This window comes from Athene noctua, chromosome 5 (genome assembly GCF_965140245.1).
Source record: "Athene noctua chromosome 5, bAthNoc1.hap1.1, whole genome shotgun sequence".
NCBI classification, from domain to species: domain Eukaryota; kingdom Metazoa; phylum Chordata; class Aves; order Strigiformes; family Strigidae; genus Athene; species Athene noctua.
The window spans coordinates 26400276-26422156 of NC_134041.1; the positions used below are offsets into that span (position 1 = coordinate 26400276).

Here is a 21881-nt window from a genome sequence, read left to right on the forward strand (position 1 = left end):
TCCAGCCACCGTGCGGAAGAAACACAGAAGCCGTCCTCATAGAAACTTTTAGGAATTCAAAAGAAAATGCACGATTGCAGAGTAAAAAAAGGTATAGGAAGGTTGCAGCTGAAGGGTTACGGCTAAAATATGGCATTTCAAGTTCTCTGGGTGGCAGGGGAGATGAGTTGTGGGAGCTGGAAGAAGTTGAGAACAGTTAAAACAGTAAAAGTGATGAAGTTGGAAAGAGTGGCAGTGAGGGAAGTGGTGTGAGGTAGGAAAAAACCCCACAACTGACATGCAGTAATAAAGTCTTAAGAGAAGAAAACAGATTCACTCCAGGCAAATATTAGTGGAAAAAAAGTTTATATACTTATTGTATAAAGATTACAGGGAAGCAATTAAAAAAATCTTTTTCATATACAACATTTTGGAGGGTGTAATTTTAAAATCAAGAACATTCACCTTTCAGCTTAGTACAGACATACCCCCTCTGAGTGAGCAGTGCTGTGCTTTGCAAATGGTACTGCACAGACATCAGTGCACGCTTACACTGAAACGCAAAGAAAACTGAACTTCTGTGGTAATCTTATCCTAACTCTGGGCAAAGTTTAAGGCTCAGTTACAAACTCGCTTCCTTCACCCTCCTAACAGGGAAACAGTGGGAGTTCTTAAACTATTCAGACTAGGACCTACATGGTGCTACTTGTAAACAGAGGTGATAAAACTTCACGCAGAACATAGTAAAGCAAACACTGCGTCATGAGTTTATCGCTAATTGCGCACAGTTTTGAAAATCTCTGCTACAGAACCGGTGGGGAAAAAAAAGACCCAGGCATGTATATAATTAAGTATTTGAGTTTGTTTTAACTCAGACTAATGTATCTCAAAGACAGCCTATTCAGTAAGAGCTGCTTACAATCCAATGTCTCATTTATGGCTTTTAAAAATAAAACTTCTAACTATCCTTTCAAGGAAGGCTGTATTCTGGTAAGAGACTCAAGAAATATGTTCTTTAAAGTCTCACAGAGAACAGATGATAGCATGCCAGCTGAATTCTTTATTGCAGCTGAAAGGATGTACCGTTCAGGAAACTCATTTAACAGACATACATCAAGAGCAAGGGAGGTGCCTGTAGATGGCCCATAATAATGCTACGAGTGTATCAAAATCTCTGGGGGGTTGGGGTAATGTTTAAGACCCGGTTATCTCCTCTCAATACCCACTTTTAAAATAAAAGGTCATGTAGTTGCCCCTCATGAAGGAAAACGTGAGTTAAAAGTTTTGCTCTTGAAGAGTGATTGCACGTTACAAAGAGGTACATCGGTCCTTCCAGAGTACAGGCAAAAGGCATCGATTTCTGTTCAACGGGTTAGCAAAGTGAAAGAAAAACCGCCCTGTAGTGGCATTAAGACCAGACCTAAATCCAGACAAGTAGTGGTTCTTTGCCTTGTTCATGAACAAACCATGACATTCATCCCAAAGCAAGTGCAGTCCATTCTTTTAAAGGTCTTTGGAAAAAAAATCCCAAATAGGTAATTTTCTGGCATGGAACAAGCGCAAAAAGAAGTTTGCCAGCTGTGTGAAAGCAACAGACCCACTTGCAGTTTCTACTGTCTCCAGGGATGAGTGTTTTGGGGATGCACCCGCCCTGCTTTTTCATGAATGTAAATCCCTCCTGAAGGCAGCAACTGCTTGTGGCACTTGGCTCACCCACACCTCCTGCAAACCAGTGTTCCCGTCAGTCAGCTGGAGGCGGTTGGGACCTCCTCCTTGGTTCAGGCAGAACTGTATCGAAACTTTTCTTCTCCAGTTTTATAAAAATAAATTCAGACCTTCTTCTGTGTAATACTGGCACAAAGGAAAATGTTTTCTCGCAAAGAGAGTTGGCTTGTGTGGTGTTCTTAAGACAAACGTTGCAGTCCCGTTTTCCCCTCTAGGTGGGGCTGTCACCTTCCTCGGCTCATGTGCAAAACAAACCCCCCAAAAATTCCAGTCTGTACCGTTGTGGAGAAATTGTTGGAAGATAACAGTCACATGGTCCTTGATACTGAAATGAACAATTCTCTGCTGTTTGCCTCTGTAGAAAGAACTGTTGTTCAGCATTCCTCTCTGACTTGCCACTGCATAGAGAGCTATTGTTCAGCAAATTCTTTTAACTAGAGATAAGGCGTGATGTTGAAACCTCAAGTAGTAGGTCCACGGCTCACGCCTCTCGCGTGTGCTTCTTACGTTGTACCAATGAAATATGAATAATAGCGTGTGGACAGTAGCATAGAACCAATCACAGTTTGTTTGCCTTCGCATAGTCACTCTCTAACAGTACGTAAGGTGCTCTGTACTTAATAAAATTGGATCGAGCTTGCAAACCCTATTGGTATTATTCTTGATATCCGGGCTCTATCCATCGGCAGATGGCGCCCGAACAGGGACCTCGTTATTCTTAACACATCGACCGAGACGTGGCGATGAACGGAGAACTTCGGATAGAAACGGCGCAGAGAAACACAGAAGCCGGCACATAGACGCACTTCTGGAGTTAGGAGACGGTTCTGCAGGCTGTCCTCTGCGAAGGTAAGCTGCTATGGCACAAGAAGTGGAAGCAGCGATATGGCTCCTCACAAGTATACTCTCCAAGAGAGGTAGTGATATGAGCCAGTCCAAGCTAAAAGACTTGGTGCAACGGGCGCAGGAGCCACAGCTTTGCCTCAGCACCTCTATGTTATTTAATCCCTCTGAATGGAGGGCTGTAGGAGATTTACTGTGGAATTTTACTATAGAGGGTGGAAAAGCAGGAAAAAAAGCAAAGGAACTTGGATCGGTGTGGCGGGAAGTGATTAATGCTTTACAAGAGATGAAAGCTGAGCGGAAGGTGGCCGCTGCAGCAATAGAGGTGGTACAACCAGATAAAGCAGAAGTAAATAAAGCAACCACCCCACGTCGTCCGGTAGCGAAATTTTTTGGTCTCGATGTCACTAAGCTGCCTGTTCGTGGTACGTCGGGTTCCGTTGCTGCATCCGCAGCAGAAGTTGCGGCTCGTGCAGAAGGGGGTGGTACAAGCAGCAAAGTTTCAGTTTCAACTGAGAGTAAAGCGCAAGTGAAAGAGATTGCCCCTCAGATGAGGGAAATGACAAAAGAAGAGGCGGAGCAAAGCGGATCTAGTTGCCGCCCACGATCATATTCGTCCCTTCCAGTTTCACACTCCTCCTCCTCTTCTTGGTCATCATCCAACAACTCTGGCAGTAACACGCCTCCAACAGTTCCTGCTGCAGGCGATTTAGAAAATGACCAACTGTTACATCAACTAATGAAAAAGCTGGAGGAGCTACATCCCTGTATTGACACAAAAAAGGACTCTTTAAAATCTACCACTTGGTGGCACTCCAACTCAGGCCCTGCACTTCCTTCTGCACCACCACCACCACTGCCACCACCACCAACCACAACAAATACAGCTCCGACTATACAACGACCTCCATCCTATCCAACCTCCGACACTGATCCTGTGCAGCGACGATGGACTGGAGTAGTCCGAGATGCTATTTTAGAAGGAGACTGGCAGACAGTTGGATCTTTAGCCTGCCCCGTGGTCACTGAAGGGGGAGTCGGGAAGTGGGAACCACGTGATTGGAAAATTTTACAGCAAGCAAAACAAACAGTAACCACTTAGGGATTAAAATCAGAAGCGGCAAAGAACATTATAAAATATATACTTACAGCGGATTTGATGGTACCTGCTGATTGTCAGAACATTGCTTCACTTTTATTGACTCCTTCTCAATATTTAATTTGGGAAAGAACATGGAAACAACTTGTAATTACTGAACTCAATAAGCATCAACGTGATCAGAACGATCCCTTTTATGCTGTGACTGTAGATACGTTAACGGGTCAGGGCGCATATGCCACCACGGCCGTACAGGTGACTTTCCCTCCAATTTTTCACCACATGTCACAACAGCTAGCCCACCGGGCTCTTCTGCAGATACCTGAAGGGAAAAAAAAAACAGCTCCATTTGCGGCTGTTCGACAAGGACCTGTATTGATCGACTATCTCAAGCTATAAAAGATCAAGCGCACTTACCTGATGAAATGAAAGACTATGTTTCGGTTGTTTGCTTTTGAAAATGCCAATACCAGAACAAGGACTATACTAGCAGGTTTACTAAATGGAGCTCCTGCTGATGAAATGCTACTACCTGCTTCCAGGGCAGAACAGAATGCCCAAGCAGCTATGACTGCCTCTGCTGTAAAAGGTGTTTTACTAGCAGAAAAAGAAAAACCAGTAGTTGCTGCTGTCACTAAGATAAGTAACAAAATGCCAGAAAAGAAAAAAATCATTCAGAACATGAGACCATGTTATCATTGTGGAGAGAGTGGACACTTTAGGAAGAATTGCCAAAAAATAGAGCGGAAAGGCTAGCCACAGCTTGTTTGAACTTAATAGATCAGCTCCAGCAGCAGGCCTTTGATGTCGAGTTGCCTAAAACAGTCTAGTATAGAAAAGAAAGCATAAAAGCCAGTAAGTGAAAGCAGAACAGAGCTGGCCTGAGCAAGGCGGTCACTTGGTTCAAAGTTCTTATGCACTGTTTCATTGTTTTGCTTTCCTATCTTGAGTGGCCTGTTGTTTCCGTTTCCTCTATGCTGTCCATACGGTTTGTCAAGAGAGTTTGTTACACCCTAACACAATACCTTCTTGACCTGGCATACCCACCAGCTGCAAGGCCAAAAGCTGAGCTAATGCCCAAGTACCACAAACAAGACTCTTCGGTCTGCTGAATTTTCAGCCTCACTTGCTAGGAAATGACAGCTTGTAAACCTGATGTGTTTACAACCCAAGGGATGAGGAGGGGCGAGTTAGAGGCGTGGCAGCTGGCTGCACCTTACGCGGTCCTGCACACTGCTGTCACACCCGGGTCCCACTGACACAAGACCTGCTCAGTCGCCATGAGCGCATGAAAGGTAACACATGGCCAAACACCAGGCAAAGGTCTGCCAAAGGCCAATTCCTCCCCGCTGCAAATTCTTTCCCTCAGTAAAGGTGCCACGGATACCAGTTTCTCTCTAAGAGTCTGAATGGAGATGTACACAACGAGAAGATCAGGAGAAAGTGTAAATTATAGGCTCTGCCTCTCCAAGACTCATTTCTAAATGCAGGTCAAGTAAATTTAAAGGAGTGTCAAAGGAAACAAACTTGTATAAGACAAAAAGTAAAGAAGCCAGGTGAATTAGATGCTCTGTCAGCATGCAGTTAACGATTTAAAACAATTTAAAGAGGTGTCACCCACTGTTGCCGGGGTGAATTATGCCAGTCTTTTCTACAGTATTAATTTGCAAAATACATTCAGAGTGCAGATGAAACAATTCTTTAGACAAAGGCTGCACAGTGCAAACAAACTCCATGCAGTAAATTACAATACTGCAGCACTGAAACGCCGTCAGAAACAAGAGAATAAAGCCTGTGCTCCGCAGCGACAGTTCTTACGCGCAGCTTAGGCACGTGCCGAGGGAGACACCCATGACAGGCCACCGAGAGCTCAGGCACTGTCATCTTCAAAGCTCACGTTCTCACAGCCAGATGGACTACGCAAAATGGAACTCAGATGGACTAACTGAAACTCCTTCCAAACAGCTGCCTGGACTTTTTTTTCTTGCATATCAGAACTCAAAACTCTAGATTGAAAACATCCATTCATTCTTCTTTCAGACCCTAGCCTGCAGTGGTGCTGATGTGAAGTGAATGGCTACTGCCTGTTCTGAGGAAACTGGCCACAAGAACCGAGCAGGAAAGGACAGTTAAGAGCTGATAGTGCTCTTAAATTCATCATCTCCCCACCTCATCTTGATCATGCCACTGGTATGCGGGAGTCCTGTCGTATCTCCTCTCGCATCAGGTTCAAATTTCTCACCTTTAAGTTAGTTTTACTTCCGCCCTTGATCTCTGCTTTCATTTCCTGCAGCTTGCCATGAATTCCTGCTAGTCTGTTCTTTCCTGTGTCTGCTTAGCTGCATGTCCCTGTTCTCCACCGCCTCCTGCTCGAACCTTTGCAGTATTAAACTCAATTGAACCATGTCCCCATGATTATTTTCCTTCTCTAACCTGAAGGCAGCTGGGCAGATTGTTTCTATTATCAAATGCCCTTTTGCTAACCTTAATTTTCACATTAAAATCCTGCAAGGAATTTTTGCAAGTGTGAGCAAATGAGACTAATAATAGGCCAGACTTTATCCTCATTTACTCTGTTTTGCCTCTGCATTCAGGGAAGTTATTACACAATAGATATTGAATTTATAATCCAGCCCTACAATTATTCCTTTTTCTGACACCTTAGGAAGGCTTTTTTGTTTCTCTAATCTCTTTCCTCATTAATAATCCTCATGACTACTTATAACAATAGCAGCAGCAAGGACAGCTTCAGACAGAAGTCTGCATTTCTAGCTGATGGTGTCTCCTTAATGTACTGCAGTGGTCTGCATCCCCAGCCAGGTTTTTCAGCTGGTAAAACAAGCACTGCTTGTTTGATTTATTCAGGTTCATATTAACACACCAGATACCCTTTGCCCCATCGTACTCACAGGCTCAACCTCTTCACCACGCTTTTCCGAGGTTTCGGCGGTGGGGTGCCAGTGTCAGCAGCTGCTTCAATCTCGCGTGCAAGGTTGTAACTGCAGAACAGAGGGCACCAGGTTAATTTTGACAGACAAGACGATGAGTTATGTATCTCAAAGCAGTAATATTCAAGATATTTGAGAAGCCTTCAGTTATTCCCACTTCACCGAAGGTTGCAACCCCACAAAGAGGAACACAGCGCTCTCTACACTTTACCCCGATGAAGGGGAGATTTCACTTCTTTACAATAATTTTAAAAATTAGTGCTTTTTTGGATAACATTCATCATTTTATTTTAAAAAAATAGTCAAGAAAATACTTAGCATGTGAATCTTGGATAAGCTGACTTTTTTTCACTATGACTCAGTACAATGCAGTATGTATCTATGCTTACACTCTTAGTGCAGCAGAGTGGTATTCAGATACCTAGTGGAAATATTAGAGTGCAGAAAATAAATTGCCTTGCGTTGGTCTAGCAGCATGTACCGTAGCACAGAACTCAGCAGGGCTGCAAAACCCACCCCAAACACCCGGGAGACGTTTATCTGATGAGCGCTCAGCCAGCTCTGCGTTGCCTTGGCTACCTGCTGCCTGCATCCACCAGCCCAACGCTCAGTGCCTGCATCTCGACCTCCCCTAGGATCGGCCTCTGAGCGTGCCTCTGGGCATACAGACAGCCCAGACACAACAGACTATCAGATTTCAAAGTCAGAAGCTTCATTTCCAATCTCAAAAAAAAAAAAAAAAAAAAATCCAGTCTCCAAAAACCCCTGCTAAATGTTTAACAGGGTTTCTACAGCTGGTTAGCAGAAGACAGAGGTACTTCCACTCTCCTGGAGCAGCAGTACATGTAAGTCCCTGTAAGAGGACAGCTCAAGGCTGACACAACCTCCCTGCAGGGGGGTGTGGGCTAAGAAAAGCCTGCTTCACCGGCTGGACTAAGAACCTACCTCTCCTCCTCAGTTAAATGCTCTTGTCTGCTCCACCACCGGAGGAATTTTGGGTCTGGTGTCAAGCAGTAGCTGTTACATGCCGACTGCAAGAGCATAATTTCGGCAATTACTTCAAATTCCTAAAAAAAAATAATCAAATGGGAATTCTAATTAAAAACCAACACAAACCCAAATTCACTCATTCATATACTAAGCACAGGCAACAACAGATCCAGGACAAACTTCGTTTGACCTGAAGTTCAGTTTCAGTTGAGTGACTATTTCCAGAACCAGTTTTTCAAACAAAGAAGTCTTTTTTTTTTCCCCCCAGCATCCAAAATGTTTACTGAAGTGTGACATTTTCAGAGAAGCACAAATCAGAAGACAAGCACAAGGAATCGCACTTCACCACAGCGCTTTTCCCAAGTACTAACTGAAGTGCAATGCCAGTGCAAACCCACCGAACGGCAGCACTGCTGGTTGTTCCTCTAGGAACGAGGGTAGCAAAGGGTCATAAAGTCTTCAGATTACCCCACCTGCTGACCCCTGCTCGGGCCAGACCAGTTGTGAGAGACAAACCATGCCCTGTGCTTAGGTGGTTCTCAGACAGCAAGCGAGGGTAAATAATTAGGGGTGCCTGCGACGAAAGCAGAGAGTCTGATTCTCCCCGGCTTTTCACGTTGTGCACTCACACTTGCACCAGAGGAACGTGAAATGCTACCCGTAACACGTGTGACTAGAACGTGCAGCTCTTCTCTAACTCCACCTGCACACACGCTCTGCCAGAATAATTCTTAACACCCCCTCGTGTTAGAGGAGGTTATAGAATCAGGATGCAGGAATGCAGCTGAGTACTCGGCCTGGTTCAGAGGGCGGCTTTGCCACTGGTTTGTATGAAGCTGGACCGATGACCAACCAGAAGCTCCCGTATCCCGTTATTAGTACCCTGAGCCATGCAGCTGTACATGCAAGGCAAGTCCAAGAAGTGGTTTGTAGAGCTGGGAGCAGTTAAGGGGAGGAAATGGCTCCATCACAGCCAACTCCCAAGACTGCTTTCAGACCCCAGAATGGAGATTTGGCATGACTTCATTCAGACAGAACCTTTAACTCCTACATAACATAACTCATCTCTGACCAACGAGGATCAGGCTGAACAGAAAGACTGACAGCTTTTATTTCTCTGCCTCATCTGCAGCCTTCACCTACAAATAGTTTACTGCAGCAGAAGGAAGATATTTACAAACTGTATCTTCTGGAAAGCAAAGGTCTCATGCCGCCAGCTCTGTTTCAACACACAGGTCATACACATCTGTCACATTCCCATGAACACCATAGGGAGGGAATGGGCATGCCCCGCATGTAATTCCCACGGAAGTAAGTGGCCTGCAGCTCCTCTTCCCCTACTGCACACATCCAAAAAGTAGGTTCTCGTTCTGCAGTTTGTTCACAGTTCGGCAGAAGCTCGCAGCATTTCAGGGGTCTATTCTTTCCTTGTGAACTTGCATTAAAATTCACAGCTGTTGTATATGCCCGAGCAATGACAAACGGCCTCGCCAAGAGAACGCTCCAGAAGAGGGTATCAGTAAACTAAAAATCACAGAACATTCAACTTACCCTTCGTCTCTTCTCAAAATTGATCAGGCCGCCCTGTTGGAAGGAAAGAGCAGGGATCAGAATAGAAGAACACAAGCTTAGTTGAACTTAATCACAAACAGCATGAAGTAGCAAGGCTAATGTAAAGCGCAGACGTGCCCCGAGCAAGGACCTTCTCAAAATACCTGTTTCCAGATCTGGTATAAACCACAGCACTCATACATCTGAGTCTCCAAGGGACAGCTGTCCTCACGGCCTATAGGGCAATCTGCCCCAGAAAAAAAGCCCAATGCAAGAATGCTCATAAAAGCTGTGTTGAGATCCGCTCTGAAGAATGCCAGTGGGATTTTGCACGGCAGAAACAAACTTGGCTCTTGCCTGTGCTGTGACTTTAGCAGTGTTCCCAGGGAGTTTCAGAAACACCAAGTAAACACAAAGCACGGACAGGAGGGAAACTGCCCAAAAGAAAATGGATGTACAGCAACCTTACGCAGGCCTGCTTCTGTGCAGTTCTGCCAAACAAACCACCACTAAAAACCCCAGCAACCACTGCCAGCCCAGGGAGAACTGCATTTGCCCATTCTTATCATAAATACCAACACCAGCACAACAAAGGCTGCAGTGTCTCTACTAATGGTTTCAAACACCTTTGAAAACTGGCCCCATCCTCAGTCTCCGTTAAACAACCAGACTCTCTTGCAGTCCTTTTTCCCTTCCTATGCTAAATTGGTTCCCCCTGCTTGTTCAGCTAAAGAGAAACGAAAAAAACCCAAGTCTTCAATCACTACCAATACCAAATCAATACCAAAGCTCTTCAGTGATCAGTCTGCAGTGCTGAATTTGTGATTGTGTGTATTTTACCAGTTATTCACATAAATCTGCATGCCTAAAACGTTGTTTTCGGAAAAATGAAACAGAATAATGGAAAGCCTACTTTCTTCACGTTTTCTAACCTAAGAAAACAAGACAAAATACAACGCTAAGCTTGTCCCTTCAGATAACAGCACTCCAATTCACACAAGAGTCTTGTTGCTGATAAAACTGCATATGGCTTCCTTTTTTTTGAAAACAGATTCCTCCATTTTTAAGAGCTGCAGAAGAACCCGGTAGAAGATACAGGAACAGACACGCTCAGTGCTGGGAAGGCAGGGAGGATATTTAGGATTCAAGAAATTGCCTTAATTTACCTCGATATAGTCCTGAAGGGCTGTGTCAAGCTTGATGAGATCAGTGAGGAAGGTACCAAGAAAAGGTACCGTGCCTTGCATTACTGCCTGCAAATGATCAGAGCAACGTTGGATTAAATGATTGAGAAACGGTAATAATCAGAATGCTAGAATAGGCCTGTATAGGAGAATGAAATAAAAGCAGTCTGCTTAACCAAACAGTGGTCTTACCTTTTCTTTCATGGCATCCTCCTCAGTATCTAATCTACAATTCAAATCAAACTCGAATGACAGTGGGATGCTCTCACAGACATTGCCAAGTGGTTTTCCATTACCATACTGCCACCACACCCTGGTTTCTAACAGTGGGACACCAGGAAACCCCGCCTGTGGAAGCAGCATCGAGCAGCAGGGACAGGGTCCCTCGGCTACCTGCTACAAGAGAAGGAGCCGGGGCGTGCTCCCGGCTAGCCTGTTGAAGCAGTTTCTCTCTCTGCCTCATTCCAGTGGATTTTTACTTAATGGTGCATGCCACCTGACAGTCCAGTCAAATCAAGTCACAGTTATCCTCCTCTAAGAAGGGACCATCTTCCTCAGCCATTCCTTTCATTTTGAGAGTAATTATTCACATTTTAAACTTCCTAGGCTGCTAGCAGTTGTAGAATTCAGGCTGCTTCTACACTTGTGAAGGAAACGCTTGTTTCTCCCATCCAAGGGATCCATACTTTCTCCAGTCAAACAAATAGACAAAAAAAAAAAAATCACATTCAGCACTTTTGCCTCCCTATCCCAGATTTCTCTCCCCCTGTCCTTTTAAATCTTTGCCACCTTTGAGACAAAAGGCATTTTCAGCAGCAGACTGGAAACTGGACACGTTTTACAAAGCAATCTCTGTAAAAGTCTGTGCAATTTTCAAGCTGGCATGTCAGAAGCTTCATGAGCTTGCTTCAAAGTAAATGCAATTGCTGCTCTGCCAGAGCTAATTTTCTTTTATCACAAGAATTCCAGTACTTACATTAGGTATCTTACTACATGAAAAAGTTTCCCTGTATTTCTCTCTAAAGGGTAACGAGAGTAGTTAACAGAATTAATTTCTTGTAGGACAGAAACAAGGCAGTTGAAAACGAAGAACACATGTCTGTATTCACCAATCTTTTTTTACTCTTCTATGTGACAGATTTAGTAAACTTCTGGAAGACCTGAAACTGAGGCCAAACCCTTGTCTCAGGGCCCACCCCCAACAGCTGGTTGGGATGTGAAGCAAATGCAAGCGGGAGCAGCAAACCTGCCCACCCAGTTATCCCCTTGCAGGGGGCAGGGGAAGATTGGTGCCAGGGAACATGACGCGGCCCCTGCGTACAACCACCGAATCCTGAAATCTCGGAGCGTTCCCAGCATCAGATCTCTGAACACACTGGCTATGCTGAAGCTTTGCATATCCGTTTCCTCCGGCCTTTCAGTACACAGGCGGGTGTTACTGGAGTAGGAGGACAGCTGGGCTGCACTAAAAACCACAGCGGTTACAGCGTGGCAGCTCAGCGTAGGCCATACGGCTTGAGCGGGGTGCAGCACGGATCCCGCTTTGGAACCATCTTTATATACAGATGTATGGGGCGGGGGGGGGGATATCATCTATACATATCTGCACTTTATATACACGCACACAGAGTATTACCTGCTTACTGCGACCCACAGCATAAGTGAAATACAGCTTTGCACAGGAACAAACGCTCTGACTGCCTATTCAGTCTCCACCTTTCGCTTCCCTCGCTTTGCATCAGCTAATCTATAGCACTGATGTGATTGTTTTTCTTGACAGAGGCACTCTCAAGGTCTTTACCTACTGCACGCTCTCTTTGTTAAATACCTTTCTAGTTTTTGCTTCTTATATCATTCACCACTCAGGGTTAATCACGTTATCAGGTCAAAAAGGGCAGGAAAAGGACCCCAAACGCACCATATCTTTTTGAAGTTGCAGCCGCCTCCGTGTGCTTTCCTGATTTTCTTTCACACCGCTGTCCAGGTTGGCAAATTTGGATGTTCCTTCCTGTGAGTTACAAGAGAATTAAAGGCAATTAACAAAGGATCTAAGCGATAAGCTGGCAACTATGTTTGTGTAAAATAATTGCAAATACATTTAATGGGGCAAGCAAAAATATTTGCTGTATAGGTACATGCACGTGTACATACATGTGCTAATTTTCTGGGACTTGTACACTGACTGGGACTTGTGGACAAAATCCCACAAAATTACTAGAAGGGAGTTTTTCAGCAAAGTGGCTCTACGCTGGTCAAAGCTAAGTGCTGTTGAAAATCTCCTGGGAGTTTAAATCAGAGAAGCTTAGATGCACCTTCAGGTGGCCAGATGCTTCTCTGAACTCTATCCTGACACTCTCGACCTCAGGATTTCTGTTTAATTTCCTAATCAGGACTGCTACAAGTAAACATCTCTATCTTATGTAATGCTTTCTTGTTTTTCTCATGCCGCAACAGAGATGCAGCAACTACCCTCTGTAGCTTATTGACTAATCCAAAACCACGCAGGAAAACAAAGTAATAGGTTTTCATCTCCACAAGTCAAGCTCTCCTGTGAATGGAGGAGCTATTTCACAATAGATCTGTAGCCTTTATTTCCCTGGATCCCTACGGGGTGCTGGGAGTTACTGTTACTGTCTCCAGTGGTTGGACAGATGGGGCATGAATGATTATCAGTCTTTTTAAGAGGCACAAAACAACAGCCTGCACTTGGAAAGATCCTTTCATCACAACGTTTACTTCTCTCAGTCACAGTGAAGGAACAGATCAAACTCAAACTGTATTTCCTTCCTCGGCTGGAAAACAAGAGCAAATGACAAACGAGTGTCGTCTCAGTGTCTTCAAGATACTGAAAGATAAACTGGAGATCCTCTAACAGCAGCCGGCGGGCAGGCACAGAACCTGAAACTGCAGCTTGCAGCAGAGCCATTGTTCGGGGAGGAGAGAACACAGCGATCCCTCTCCGTGCCAAACAACCTGTGTCATGTGCCATTTGGTCTGCTTTACACTTACATTTGTAGGATGGATAGGCAAGGGCAAAGACAGCTTCCCTACAGACACTATTGACAGTGAAAGGAAACAAAGACTTTAGGGATTCAGTGGACATTCATCCTCCAATCGTTACAAAACGGTCCAAAAGGAGGAGTAGGAGAGAGGTTCTAGCTATTCTGTGGAATTTTTCTCCTCTCACTGCTTTCAAAATGTTTTGCAGATCTCCATACGGCAGCTGGAGAGGGTGATTTGCTAGGAGCCAGAAGGTCTGGGCTCAGATTGAGTTGCTGTTGTGTCTTTTTAGTACTTAGGTTAACAAGCTGTTGTGAACACACATTTTCCCTCTATGCCTATTATTATCTCACCTGCTTTAAGATTTAGCTACAGGTGTTGATAAACGGATGATAAACAAAAGAGATTGACAGGTTTGAATGTGTTCACCCACCACTCCTGAGCAAAACACTGTGTCAAATAACAAGGCAAGGGGGTAAGGTACAAATGCCAGACTGACTGGATAGAACTGCCAAAAAATCAACTGGTCGGGAGGCAGTCTATAGAAACATTTTCATGCAGACAGAAAAAACAGCCACAAACATTCCATAGTTTCTACAGAATATAACCTTTCCCTGCTATTCTTCCTCACCCCTCTCAAGATCCTGAGCTTGTTGGGGTTCGCCCAGGAGAGTGCTCCGGTCAAACTGCTTCAGACAGAGCCTGCTTTGTTGTCCATCTGGCCACACACAGAGCAGGAAGCCTGTTCCTTCGAAATTCCCAGCCCTGTTTTCCAGTTCCAAGAAAGGTATGGGATAGTCGGATAAACATCTTGGTTTAATTCCTCAGCTGAAGCCGAGTGGCATTGTTCCAGTGAAGTCAAGAGCACTACAGCGGTGCAGCCCAGTTGAGAATCTCATTGGGAGCTGCTCTGCACTCACCAGTGCAAACCAGAGCCTTTCCAGGTCTGCTCAGAGGGTGCACCAGCTAGCAGTTCGGACAATCACCCTGCCCAAGAGACGTCGAACTCCAGCAGCAGTGGGGGCTCCAAGGCTCCTGACCTGCTGTCCTGTGAACAAGCCCTCACAGAAACTGTGCTGCTGCACCCTGCTCTGTGGGGGTATCCAAGCTCAGCAGGCTAACAGGAGCGTAGGTGCTTTCAGGAACAACAAAATCACCTCTCATCCCAGCAGAAAAGCACAGGTTTTACAGACCTCTCTTCCCTGAAGCACTGCATACCGTAGTTCGGGGAGAGACGAGCTTTGACGGCTCCTTAGAAAAAGGGCTAACCTCAGCTTTGATTGAGATCACAAGCCTTGCAACTCAAGCTAATTCTCACCTTCAGCAGCAGCTGCCTGCTTGTCAAATAATTGTCGTGGTCTGAGAAGGTATCACACAGCTCTTCGAACATCAGCATCATGTCCCTGTACAGGAAAAGATTAAATCTTTTAGGTTATCAGAAAGCACTCTAATACAGATCAGATTACTGGTTTTTTCCTCATGAATCGTTAACAGTTGGGCATGTAAGAGATACCACCACCAAAACGCATCCAGTGAGATGCTGCACATCAACTAGGAACTTTCCTGGGATCTCCTGGTGCTCCCCGGTAACGCCAGCCTTATTTGACGGCAGCACAAGGAATGCCACAGGTACGCCGATCCTGGGCAGGGCTTTCAGTCACACTGAGGGGTATCAGATTGTTGTAAGGAAGCGGGTAAATGGATACAAAGCAACAGAAAAATAGCTGTGAGAAGTATCCCAAGTACTGTGTTTTTGCCCTGTGCCACGCACTCAGGAAAGCCAGAAGCCTGTAATTGTGTGAGCCCCTTTCTATTACCCCACACTATAAACACAAGATGGCAACATCCTGATCAGGAACAGGAACACAGGGCAGCAGAAGGAAAGACCCACCTCTCCTAGTGGAAATGCAGAAGTATGCTGTGTGGCAGAGCAACGTTTCTCTTTTGTTTATCAAAGACAAAGGAAAAAACCATAAATCTGTTTGTCACCAACTGAATGAGCAGAACACCATCTTTCCTACACAGCTTTCTGGTGTCTGTCTGGCATGCAGTAAATACGCCAGTTGCACAAAAAGGTATTTCCCTGTAAGAAACACCATCTTCAATACAGGCTTGGATTTTGTAGTTTGGGGATATGTTTTAAGGAAATGTCAGGACCAAGAGAGGATTAGTGAAGGTTTGTGGCAACGTTGACCTCCTCCAACTTCACAGTAGAGGAGACAACTGGCAAGCATCATGGTGGCCTTTTGCTGACCTTCCAAGAACCGTGTGCTTGTGCTGAGTCAGTAGGTAGTCCCATAGTTCTTCAAAATAGGTTGTGGAAGATCCAATACGCTATAAAGGACAGAAGAGACCCAGTACCCCTGAGGGCAGGTGGTCCCGTCAATATGAAAGAAGAGCTCACAGCAGCCAGACCCAAAAAAAGGGGTCTGAGCCTCACAGGAATGAGAGTATCTTCTAAGAGAACACTTGTCCATGAAGGAGCAGAATAGGAAGACTGAGAAGAACAAGATGGAAAGAAAGAGCACGGAGCTTTTTGTCTTTGTTTGGGGCTAGCCACAGGGGCAGAGGGGGATGCTTACTTTGAAACACACGCCCAGGTCTTCTTCAGCCGATAGATGGAGCTGGATTGCAGTGCTGAAACGATGGCCCTCAAGGAGGAAAAATTCTTCAGGATCCTACATTCCTGTGAAAGGAGTGGTTAGAAATACAGGAGCATGTAATGTCAGCATAACGAATATGTTAGTGCTCTTCTGTTTGACCGGTGTCATGCTCGCTACACATTCTCACTGCTAAGCAGGCAGCTGTACAAATATGGAGCATCAAAAATACCACTCCCCCCCGCCACCCCCCCAGCCAACAAACACTTTATGGGCTTTGGCATTTATATCTTGCTTTCCTCACTTTCATGTATTTGTGGTGATGCTGCAGTGGTACAGCTTCCAGTTGTCCCAGTAAAAATAAAAGTGGAACTGAGTCCATGAAGCCAGGCTAAAAAGCACAAATCTTACACTTCTTAAAAAACTCTTTAGAGTTACCAATCCCTTTTACCCTTTAGAGGAAAAAACAGGCTTTGCCTCTTTATAGGTGGTATTTAAAATGTAAACCCTCAATCATCTAAGCGTCAATTAAAAATGAAGACATGCAAAGGAATAACCTGTTATTCAAGTACGTGCACACTGTTCAAGAGAAAAAAAATTCCCAGCTTTTCCAGAGTCAGTACCAAATCCTAACAGAGGGACTGGTTCATAGGCATTTCTTACAGTTTCTCTGGGGGAAAAGGTTGGATGGAAAAGGATACTGAAAAACCTAGTTCTCAAAAAGACAGCACAGATTCCTGGTAAAGCAGGTGCAAGCAAGGAGGAGAGGGAAAGTCTGGCCTGAGACTCTTCAAGGAACTCCTGTAAATCTGTTGGTGGCTCATGAACTAGAACGCCCGGGCACCACAGACTTAAACTCTTGCAAATACAAGCTCTCACTAACAGGTGTCTGTACAGGCAAATTAACAGACAAAACACGTGCCCATTTGACTGTTGCATGTAGATGAGAATATATCCAAATCCAAACTACAATTCCACTTTGCAAATTTTGACGGGACTCATTATTACACTAATAATGCTGAATATGTAAAGGATCCTTACAGTGAAAATAGACATACTTTATTTCCTTTGTAGGACTGAATCAATGTAAAGCAACCTTAACATAAACAGAAGTCAGACCTTGGTATATCAGCAACTCTGTTCACAAGTTGCATTAAAATTGACTGCACGACTAAGGCAAGTACATTTACTCCCATTTATTTACCTAAAAAAAAATATAAAAATCTTTGGGCAACTTAGGAGGCTACATTTAACAAAGCGTGGTTTAAGAAGACTGACTAGGCACACAGCAGCACTTGAAGCAGGTTAGCAGTTAGGCTAGATGAAGACCAAGTTCACAATCACGTGGTAGGACATGCAAGACCTGAAAGCTCTTCTTGCAAACTTTGCAGCCAAAGGAACCACGTAACGGCTCTTCTTCAGAGACCGACACATTTAAGAACAAGACCCTGCTTTCTTTAAGTTCAACTTGAAATTCAGACCGGGGAGAACATGGATGGAGAGGCACAAATTCTCAGCACTGAGATTTCTCAAACACAACAGGAGTTTGCACTGGAAGATCCAATTTGGAACCATCTTGACTTAACTGCACGTTGCATAATCTAAAGCATATTGTTGCAGGACGAGGTTGTGGGACAAGACACACACCAATATGGTTAACAGTCAAGCTCCAAAGTTTATTAGAAAAACAAGTCCTTATATATTCTTGTACATTCTAAAAATAACGGTAAATGCGTGTGCTGCTCTAGCGCATGCTCATTTCAAAAACTAGTTCCTGTCAGCACTTTCAATAAGGACTACTAACCGCGGGCAGCCGGTAGATAAGTTTCTGCTTTGCTATTTTAAAGGAATCCCTTCTTATCTGTTTCTTCCATAACAAGCACAAATTCTTTTGCTTTTAGCCATCATCAATCTAGACGCCATTAGTCTTCCAACACAAGTGCATCACTAATTCAGACGTCGTTAATCTCCTAACCCAAATACTGATGATACATCTACATTGTCAGTGACGCAGAAGGTTCACGACCAGGCATACGCACCCACAGCACATTAGGAATTCAATCCTGGATTTGGTGTTCTCAATGATTTAACTGATTGCAGACTAAACTTTAGCAAGCTTTCATTTATATATAGGAAGAATTTTTAAGACTGCTCTGAATAACATTGTTTCATGCTGTGCCCTTCACAGGGCGGAAACCAGAAAGAATACTGCGCAGAAGCAACTTTGATTTTAAAAGATTAAGCATAACAGGGTATTAACGATTTCAATGTTCCTTTTCAGTTTTAAAGAAAAAATCGTGTGAGTAAAATTGGCTGCTCCTGCTCAGGAACCCCAGATCTAGGTGGAGCAGAGAGGGCTGGCAGTTCAGAAAAGTATTCAGTTTATCCTGTAAACCAAGAAACTGGATCCAAAAGTCACGAACAAATAACAAACGTGGAACTCCACGCTGCTTAGTTACAGAGTCAGCAGTCCGTGAATAACTGCACTTTAATGAGTGGATTATTTTCTAATTCAGACATCTAACTATTCAAAACATTCATTTGCACGCAAAAAGCAAGCAGCTTTCTTCAGAAGTGGGCAGCTAAGCAGATATGCAACTAGCTGTTCGACATGTGCAATTATTTTGTAGAGCGTGCTCCTGCATTTTTCACGTGCTTAGCTAAGACTGGAGCATTGAATTATGTGTATGAACTAAGTACAGGGAGAAGCACTGAAGCAACAGAGGTGGAGATCAAAGTGCTCCATCCACAGAACAAGTATGCCGAGAGCGGTCCCTGTCCTGGCTTCCCGGGCCTCCCTGCTCCCTGGGACCAGCAGGAAGCTGCTTCGTACTTGCTCGCCCAGGCTGCAGCCCAGGCTGCCCCACGAAGGCCCCTTCAGCTGGTACCCTCTGCAGCTTAAAGATCTGCCCACAGACAATAGGAATCAAACTTCCTAATCCATTCACAGGGGCTATAAAGCAGCCATCAGACGAGAACAATGAGTCAAGGGAAGTGCCAAAAGAGGTGAAAGACTTCTTCCCCACACCAGCCTCCTGAACCATGCAGCTGCCAAAGCTCAGGTGCCAGGACTAACAACGCTGCCGCTGGGAGCATACAAGTGCAGGGTCAAGGTTGGAAAGCCTCTGCTTGGCTTGAGCTTTTTATGACTGCTTATTTTGTATAGCTCAGAAAGAATCCACGTGATTCTTAAAACACAAGGCAACGCACATCCATATGAAAGTGCTTTAGATGTTCTCTTCAAGAGAGATCCGGTTTGCTGCCAGCTGCCCAGTGCTCTGAGGGGAGTTAAAAAGCTTACAGTAAAATGTTAAAGATAAGATCTAAGAAATTAGCGAACTGGAGTTATGTAAAGAAGTCATGAAAAACCCTTTCGCACAAAGATTAAGAAACACACAATCTGCTACAAGACAAAGGAATCGAAGCCAAGAGTATAAACGGGTTAGAGAAACACGCGAGACAATGATGAACCAGAAAGGTAAGATGAGGAGGAGTCTGGTACCATATTGTAACTCATTTTTTCTGGTCACTGCTTGCACCCCTCACCCCCTCCAAACTCAGCTGGTTTGCATACATGATGGGAACCATGAATAACTCAGTAGGCAAATGACCTTTCAGCCTCAAGAAATTTCAAAACAAGAGAGTACAAACGGTAATTTCATTTTTTCCATGTTGAAGAGGCTACTACTTCCTAGAAGTGTTAGCTTTCTCTGCACTTACTTCAAACCTTGTATTTGCTTTACTTTCACATGTACACACACACATATGTAAAGGTATAAGGCACAAACAGTTGTGCTGTCTTCCACCACATCTGATTTCAAGTCCCATGGCGTTCATCGACGCAGGAGAGGGAGCATGATGCTCACCGGCTGAACACGAATGGCCAAAGGCAGGCAAGTGCAAAGCTTATCCTGACTGTGCCTGCTGCTTGCACCGCTGCCAGTCCGACTCCTTTCTTGTTAGACTTTCTTCTGCAAACAAGTCTAACCTTTGGATGGTATCAACCATCACTTCTCTTCCTTCCCTGATACGAGCAGCATTTAGTTCCAGGGAAGTGAACTGGTTGAATTTATACCCATCTTCCCATAAATGTTGCATCATCAAGTACGTGGCACTCCCCATCTGCAAGACACAGGACCTGCCTCACCCATTAATTAGCACTCCCCAACCAAAGAGACAAGCACCAACCCCACTTCCATGGTGGGGAAGCAACTGAGGAAGGGCAACACTTCATCTACTGTTACAAAGAAAGGCAGTCAAAAATAGAAAGCATTAGAGCTAAGATGGCCTGGGACCAACGCATCCAACACCTTCCTCCCCTTCCAACTCCCCCACTCCAAGGCACCCACACGAGAAACATTAAACAGTCTAGAATAAATGCCTTACATGTGCAGTATGAATCCATTTCTCAATGATCTTGGCTCTTTGCTGTGATTTGAGCTCCTTGTCCTTCAGGATAGTGCTGACCACACATTTGGTAACGACATTGAACTGTGAGATGGTAGCCCTGATGGTCAGCGCCAGGTGCTTATATTCTTTCTTATTCCTTCGAGACCAGATGCATCCCAAACAGTGGTAGGGCACAACCTTCTTGAAGAGTTCCTAGAGGGAAATAGAGGTGTCTAGGTCAGCAGGGTTCTCCTAAATCTCTACTATCCACAAGAAGAAATGCATGTTTACACGGATCTAAATCTCATATGGCATTAAAAGGTAAATATTTGTTTTCCGTTAGTTTGAAATACACGCTTTGGCAGTATGTACACTTTCTATTTTTTATACATAAAGTGTATATACTTTAATATATATATATATGTCTATTGTATATTTGGCAGAAATAGACACTTTATAGGCTTGATGCCCTAAAAGAACTGACAGCTAAACACTCCTGGGAAAACCAAGGGGAAATTCTTTTCTATCGTGATATTTTGAAGGAGATTGATACAGACAAATCATATCAGAGCACTGCATTTAAGAGTACCTATACATCTTTAGTATACGTCATAAAAATGTGCTATTTCTCCGGTGTACAAATACTGAGCTTTGCAGAAAAGGCTACACAGTATACATTCACGCTTATTTTAATTTAAAAAAAAATAATCTTTGGAATGACTGAAGGAAAAAGCCCAATGAATGAAGCAAGTTTGGATAACCAAGCAGAGCTGTGTTCTGTGTCCCAACAACAGACCTTTTCTGGAACACTATACTTACATTGACATATCTTTAAAAAAAATTTTTAGAAGCCCCACACTATTTACCCCAGCATTTCAAGTAGTACATATACTCTACATACTGCATCCATGTACGTCAACTGTTCTGCCACAAGGTCTGCCTGGAAAAAAGAGAATTCTTCTGGCCTGCTGATGTCCATTTCCTCTTCATCACGTAGGTTACAGAGGGAAGCAACACGGAACCCATCTGTCCAGGATGGAAAACACGACTTGGTAAATTTATACAGCAAACAGTGAATCAAAGCAGATGTTTGTTTATTTTAAACCACCACTCTCTATATTATAGCAGAACACACAAAGGGTCCTGCCTGACCTAATAGCCCCACTGTGCTGCATATTTTTGTGAGAAAGATGATGACCAGAAGATTAAATTGGCAAAGAAAAGGTGGAAGGAAAAGAGAACTGAGCTGTTCAGGGTCTCTTAGCAGAGAAGTGACTTAACCCATTCACTAAACATTCTTCTGAAAGAAGAATGCCCCAACAAAAATTTCTTATTAACATTGCAGAATTCTGTTAATCTACCTTTTAGTATTAATGCATCTTATAATCTGAAACACCAAAAGTAAACCAAACTGAAAAAGAACAAGACTGCAGTTATATCCCCAAAATATTGCATTAGGAGTGCTCTTATATCCAGATTCCAGCTCCCATGCGGGGAACTAAAAGGAGAGATCAGATTTCTTGGCATCATTTGTGCTTACATAAACTACACTGAAGAGAGTTTATTCCAGCAT

At 44.1% G+C, this 21881-nt stretch overlaps 1 protein-coding gene across 1 annotated transcript in view; it reads right to left on the reverse strand.

Moving 5' to 3' along the window:
- Window positions 1–21881, reverse strand: part of LOC141960994 (ral guanine nucleotide dissociation stimulator-like 1) — a 44483-nt gene that overhangs the window by 2029 nt on the left and 20573 nt on the right. The window contains exons 6-15 of the mRNA XM_074907433.1: window positions 21210–21334; window positions 20306–20521; window positions 15902–16005; window positions 14638–14722; window positions 12238–12327; window positions 10302–10388; window positions 9136–9168; window positions 7540–7661; window positions 6556–6645; window positions 6023–6037 (exon numbers count right to left, since the gene is read on the reverse strand). Of these exons, the coding sequence (XP_074763534.1) occupies window positions 6023–6037; window positions 6556–6645; window positions 7540–7661; window positions 9136–9168; window positions 10302–10388; window positions 12238–12327; window positions 14638–14722; window positions 15902–16005; window positions 20306–20521; window positions 21210–21334 (967 nt within the window). The remainder of the gene's footprint in view (window positions 1–6022; window positions 6038–6555; window positions 6646–7539; window positions 7662–9135; window positions 9169–10301; window positions 10389–12237; window positions 12328–14637; window positions 14723–15901; window positions 16006–20305; window positions 20522–21209; window positions 21335–21881) is intronic.